The 7,167-nt window shown below is 39.1% G+C and overlaps 1 protein-coding gene across 1 annotated transcript in view; it reads right to left on the reverse strand.

Annotated features, from left to right (window-relative positions):
• Positions 1-7,167, reverse strand: part of LOC104946505 (contactin-4-like) — a 26,888-nt gene extending 19,721 nt beyond the window's left edge. Inside the window, exons 1-4 of the mRNA XM_010772348.1 lie at positions 7,145-7,167; positions 6,844-6,971; positions 6,112-6,284; positions 3,760-3,877 (exon numbers count right to left, since the gene is read on the reverse strand). Coding sequence (XP_010770650.1) covers positions 3,760-3,877; positions 6,112-6,284; positions 6,844-6,971; positions 7,145-7,167 — 442 coding nt within the window. The remainder of the gene's footprint in view (positions 1-3,759; positions 3,878-6,111; positions 6,285-6,843; positions 6,972-7,144) is intronic.

Consider the following 7,167-nt stretch of genomic DNA (forward strand, 5'->3'; position numbering starts at 1 on the left):
CCACAAGAACATTTTTGTTTGTGTTAGACACGAGATTTGGCAATTCAGAGATAGCCAAGGTGCACAATCACGTTAACTTATTTTGTAACCATATAATGTTGGCTAGAAAAATATATGCATTAGACTGTACCAAGACAGAAGAGTATATTATCTAATACCAGTGGCATAGCTCGCAAATGGTCATCTTTTGTATAGAGCCTATTTGGCGAATGATTTGTCAATTACACATGCACAGTTGGTTATTCTCCACAACTCAAAGAAACCACAGGTGCACACTTCATGACCGAGTTTAGGGTTAGAGTGCTTTGCAACATGTGAAAATCAACCTCGTAATTTTGAACGAGTTACACTGTTTCCCCTTGCTATATTCCTCTTGGACAATTTGGCACATTGTTGTTCAAAAAGGTTTGCACAAATGTCCTTATTGGAAATAAAAAAATGTTAGAAAATACACGCAGAGAACAGCAGGGTCTCAGCATGAGCTTAAACCATTTTTAAAAAGGAACATCTTACTCATTCTTACTTTGAGTTAAACTGAATTCTAATTCAAGCTGAAAATATTTCACTCTAACAGCAGTCTTTATAGAGCCATGGTTGACCAAACAAACCAACCAAGAGAAGAGAATTAAACTTTGAATGTTATTCAACAATAACACAAGAGGTAATTAATGACCAGGGATTTAGCCAGGATTTTCAATTGGGGTCTTATTAGAATTAGGGAAAGCAGCAACATGAGACCAAACAAACAGAAGGGACTTTGGTAACTGACATGAGATTTCCTGCTAAGCCCACAAATCTGCAGAAGTAGCTCTGAGCCCTCAGTGGGACTACCTGCTGCTGGAAGGAGATCACTGGGTATCAACAATGCTTGGTTGTAGATTATCCACACAGTAACATACAATTCGTACATAAAAGCTGCACAGTCTGACTTTGGCTGCCAACTCCTGATGTCATGCTTTGCCTTTCTGACACACACCACACTAGGGCTGAACGATATGGACAAAATTTCATATCTCGATATTCATGCCAGATATCTCGATATCGATACGATACGATATGACCACGGGTTCGGTGAAAACCAAGCATTTTTCAGAAAAATAAAAACATCATAAAACAAAAGAGTCATACACTCATCATGCAGCACACGGTGGTGTTGTTTCAAGTGGTGAAACATGTTTGTTGTGTTCCCTTTCTTCGTCGCAATTTTCGCCAAGCAAGACCTGCACAACACCTCGCTCTGGTCGACATCCTCCTTTCTAAACCCAAAATACCTCCAAATAATAGAGGAGGATTTATTTTTTGGCACTAAATTAGGTTGTGCACTGCCACCGGCCGCATTATCTTCTGCACTCATGTCTCGTTTCTTCAGTTCTGATTTCCCCGCTGTGAGTATCCTCGTGTGTGTGTGGCTGTGTCCGTCTCCGTCACTCCCAAGTCCCACCCTCCTATGTTTGTCATTGGTTGGGTTCAGCTGTCAATCCACAGCAAGCATGAACTAAGCTTTGTGGTTGGCTGGCCGTAGTGGTGCGTTCAATGGCAATCGGCCAAATGTTTATGGAGACTTCCACAGCTGTACAAGCAGGGCGAGTGCGGGGGAAATACGGATGAGAACTAGCTTTGTAGCTATAATCCGGCATATTTACATTTGTTTTTATACTGATGTTCATTAATGTGCATTGTCCCTATTCAAATAAATATAAAAAAATATATATATATATCGTTTATACCATTGCTTTTTTTATATTGATTTCTTGAATGTTCATATCGAGATATCGATACGATAACGATATATCGTTCAGCCCTACACCACACTACAAAAACTTGAAATCTTGCCAAGTACATTTGTCTGATATCTAGACAGAATGTGTCTTTGCACTTGCTATAAGACACAATAACTTCAGAAGTAACAATGCAGTGAGATATAGGCTCTTGTTTTTAGACAATGCATCATCTTGTTAAGTCAAAAATCTTATTTTGAGTTGTATCTCAGGTGAAACTTATATTTATTAGAAAATCACCAACTAACATCAGAAAACAGAACACTTCTGAGCGTTTGCAGCTTATATTGTAACACAGAATTTCCTGATTCTGGTCAAATATAGTTCAAAATGAGTTCTCCCGGCTAATTACAAGATCTGATTTATCTAAATATCCCATCTTGTTTCAATAAATCTTACCAAGCTAATTTTCACTTTTTCTACTTATTTCAAGTGAAAACACCTTGTTTTCATAATTTTTTCAACTTGTTTTTGGAGCAGCATTTTTTCCAGTGCAACAGTATTATTTTCCTCTCCATTTGGTTACCAATTTCAATCGTGGATTGACTGGCTGTGATTGTGTTGTTTACAGTAAGAAGGATCAGGCCAAAAGTGTGACTGGATGAGTGAGAACATAAGCAGACATCACCACTCCCCTCCAATTTATATTCCATGACCTGTTTTGGAGCACTCTGTAGAGCATGGCGCCTCCTGAATGAAAACAGCAGTTGTCCTTGTTTATATGGAGGATGTCTTGGCACTCACAACCTCCCTCTTTCATGACTATCAACATATAATGTTTTATCCATCAAAGTCCTACCTGAACATCAGCAGGAGAGGACTCTTTAAAGTAGAGACACTACATACTGATATACACCTGAACATCAGCAGGAGAGGACTCTTTAAAGTAGAGACACTACATACTGATATACACCTGAACATCAGCAGGAGAGGACTCTTTAAAGTAGAGACACTACATACTGATATACACCTGAACATCAGCAGGAGAGGACTCTTTAAAGACACTACATACCTGAACATCAGCGTTATATATGTCGTCTTTAAACATTCTATTCTTAATGATCAATTTTTAAATAAAAATGCAAATTGTATATTGGACATATTTTATGCTGAGTCGCCCTATCAGTAAACTAGGCTGCTTTATTTCTCCATTTGATGAAATCATTGAGAAAACTCAAGTCCTGCTGAGAAGATAATCATGACATCATGTTATCATCAACATGCAAGATGAAAACAATATTGCAAACTTCCATTTCCTAAAAAATATGCGAAGGAAATGTGATTTAAAGTGCATTTCCATGCATTGCTGATATTCAAACCGCACCTTGCAGATAAGACTTGAATAAAATATTGCATTTCTTTTTTTTTCACATGGATTTGAAGAAGGGCTGCTTATCGTTCCCATACCGATATGATCTGATGTCTCATCTCTGAAGTGGAGGGAAAGTTTCAGTTGAAGTTTCTTTCACATTTGAGATGAATCGATCCACCAACTCTTGTATTTCAGCCTTACTTCGTAATATTTCACCTATTTTGAGCACTTTCACACTTCTTTATGCTCAAATTGCAATAGTGCATAAAAACAGTAACATCAGGCTGCCAACCACAGTGGATTGAGGGAACACAGTTTAACAAGTACTAGGTACATTAGCATATTTTGAGCATTATACCTATTGGGGACTGTCAACATAGAAAGAATATTGCATATCCAAAACGATGCTGTCAAGATATTTATATTTTTTTAAGTTAGAACTGATGCGTTTAACAGAATAATTCATTTCAAAATGTTCATGTTGTCAACCGGAAAGTGTGTTTAAGCAGTTTTTCTCCAAATCTCTGACATCTTGATGATACAGCTCTAACCTGGCAGCAGTGCCATATGTCTGTTAAAAAAAAAAACACACTCCACAAAAAAAGGAATAGAAAACCTCCATAGTCCTAAAAAATGACAAGCACTTTGAGAAAGGAGGAAGAGGCATACCTCTGACAATTAAGTCTGCTGCTGCTGAGACAGTGTCAACTTCAGTGTGCACCATACACACGTACTTCCCAGAATGCTTTAGCTGAATGTTCCTCACCATCAGGTCACCTGCAAATCCCTAAAGGCAAAGAAAAATATTCGTATTAGAGTCTGGCAGAGGAAGAAATACAGTCAGGAAAATCACACATACAAATCCTTGCTTAGTCATACGCAGTAAATCCTCCACATAAGAATCTAGGAGGAATTCAACACCAGCAGAAAAAAAGATTATGTGACAGTCTGGCACAATTAATTCACCTTCTTACTGTAAAGAAGGCGACATAAAAATGTTTCTTCTAAGGATCAGTGTTGTTTATTTTTACCCTACAGCTCAGATAAATGGCTCTAGCCACAATTGTTAGTGTTTCTTTTTAGCAGTGCGTGTGCACCCACACACAGCTGTTTTGATTTTTTCCCAGCAAAATGCAGTGATTCAGAAATCACTCCCTTTGTGTTCAAAGCAAAGGCAAGTTAAACAGCTGTTGTGATTATGTTCACGGTGGAAATGTCAGTGCTGTGCTGCGACTTCAGACGGCCTGGTGTGCAGAATCACAGGAAGCATAAATCTTGTTATTACAAACATTTAGGCTCCTTTGTTCGGGGAGAAATTGATTGATTTACTCTTAGAGTGAAATCACCTCGGGGAAGGAGAAATGTCATCCCTGTTTGGCTGCTTGGTTTCCCCCTCAGACACAACATACAGTGACATCAGCTGACATCTGTGAACTAAGTGTAGCCAGTTTCTGTCACATGGGCTTAAAGGTAAAATCCGACCTTAAACAACACATTCCCTCGGTGCCTTTATGTTGTCATTCATCCAGTTTGACCTATACTTACAAGTGGAGCTTGACATTGTGAGAAATACACATATTACTACGTTGCCAAGAAAAACATGAAACGATTGATAACATTCTGGAGCGAGTGCTAGCAGGCAGTTAGCCTAGCTTAGCATAAAGAAAGGAGGCAATTTGATAATGTTCCTGCAGCACCTGATAGCTCACTTATTAAATTATGTTTCCATCTTTCCAATAAATGTTGAGCTACAGCCAACAGCAACTTATCTTGGAATAGCATACTTATCAAAGAAAACGTTTTACATGTACAGTAGCCTATAGCTGTCCAACGTAAAGGTTACAATGGGTCAAACAGCTGGATCTTTTTTAAAGTGTAGTAATAATATGATAATATAAGTGAGCTTACATTAGGCTGGCAGGTGGATTTTGTCACTTCAGGACAGAGTCAAGCAAGCTGTTTTAAGATGCTTCAAGTATACACAACAACAGAGAAATGTGACGATCCAATTAAGCCACTAACTGCCTTTTTGTTCTGATCAAGTAAAAAGTGTTAAAACCTGTTTTTTACATGTAGCTATTGCTTGTTAGGCATTATTTCGAACTACGGAAAAAGCTAAGTTAGCCATTTCTTCCTGGTTTCAGTCTTTATCCAACTCCACTGGCTCCCTGTTCAATCCCGTAAAAAACGTAATGCTCACTTACAAAAATGCTCACTTACAAACCCCTACATAACCTGCCACCCCCGCCCTATCTGGCTGACCTTCTTCAGGAGTACACCCCCTCTCACCCCCTCCGCTCCTCCTCTGCTAGTCTGCTAACCGTCCCCACGCCTCGTCACCATGGGTGCTCGGGCTTTTAGCTGCACTGCTCCCAGACTCTGCAACGCCCTCCCCCCGCACATCCGACAGTCAGACACAATCACCATATTCAAATCCCAATTAAAAACCCACCTGTTCAAATCTGCCTACTGACTGTAGTGCTCCCCATTATATGTTTCATTTGTGTCCACTTGATTGTCTCCTCCATGATTTCCTGTTTGTGTTTTTATCATGTTCTGTTGCCTATTAGTGTTTTCTTTTTTTTTAACACATCGTACGGTGTCCTTGGGTGTCATGAAAGGCGTCTAAAAATAAAATGTATTATTATTATGCTAGGCTAACTAGTGTTTGGCCCAAACCCAATACTTAAAGCACAGGCATGAGAGAGGAATTGATCTTCTCAAGAAAGCAAGTCTCCAAAGCTATTCCTTCAAGATCTTTCCCGATGTCAGTAATCGTCAGTTTTGTTTAATTTAATAACTGGGTGAACTTATTACAGTGCCAGGTTTTGTTGAGGAAATAGATGATTTAGAAGAACACAGATTTTTTTTTAAATGAATAACATATACTCTCATAGACAGGCACAAAAGCATAGTTCTCAAAACCTTCAATATCAGATCTAGCTTTAACAAAACCCGATGTAGGTCAAATCGTTGGCGCTGATTTAATTTTTACAAAAATAGCACTGATATAGTACATACCCCTCCTATCATCTCAAAGTGCTCCTGCCTGTTGAAATCTATTGCTTTCCCGTTGAAAAACCACTTGAAGATGGGACTCAGGGACGAGTCACTGGAGACCTCGCATGGCAGCACGAGGCTCTGTCCAACGCTGGCATCCAAACTCAAGGGTGGGACTATAATCTTTGTTGGATCTGCAGCATAGTGGAACATAAAAAGAGTTATATTTGTAACTGTATCTCTATACAATCCATTAAATTGAAGAAGGTAATAAAGCTTAATTTGCCCAGATTAGCCAGACAGATTCTGCTCTATCGGTGTAATTAAGTGACCTTAAACAACTTCACTTAGCGAGCCAATCCCTCCCATAACTCAGTGATGAATAATTAAACACACTGCAATCACAATGTCGAGGAACCCCGCTTTATAACAATCATCATTTAAAAACCCAAATCTGAAAATGCGACAGCAGCTCTTTTTTAAATTAAATGTTAGTGACAAAATATTCCTCACTCTCAGCTACAGACGGCGGTGGTTTGCCTCACTCAGCTACATGAACAATAACTCACAGCTGACAAAACCACGGATGACTTATACGTCTGTCAAACCCGCAGGAACATAAAACGGTTATATATTTCATTATCAATTTCATGCTTGAGTTAGAATTTATTTTCCCTTAACAAAAGTTTAAACCCTAGGCTTTAAAAAGGCACAGCAGTGAAAACCCGTGAATTTTTTTTTTTTTTTAAATACCTTTTACCACCAGCGTTCCTGTGCTGCTGGATGTTCCAAAGAGGTTTTTGGCCAAGCATGTGTACCTGCCTCCGTCAGATTTGGAGATGTTGGTGATACGTAGAGTCCCATCCTCCGTGATAGTCTGTCTGAGGAGAGGGACAAAACTGAAACAGCCTGTCTTGAGTTTCCATTGGCATAATTAAAGGTGACCTATCATGCAAAATGCACTTTTGTACGTCTTTTATACATGAATATGTGTCCCAGGGAACTTTGCATGATAGGTCACCTTTAATTATGCCAATGGAAACTCAAGACAGGCTGTNCAGCTTCCACAGATGACAT

This window comes from Notothenia coriiceps, unplaced genomic scaffold (assembly GCF_000735185.1).
Source record: "Notothenia coriiceps isolate Sejong01 unplaced genomic scaffold, NC01 NC01_scaffold00011180, whole genome shotgun sequence".
NCBI lineage: Eukaryota > Metazoa > Chordata > Actinopteri > Perciformes > Nototheniidae > Notothenia > Notothenia coriiceps.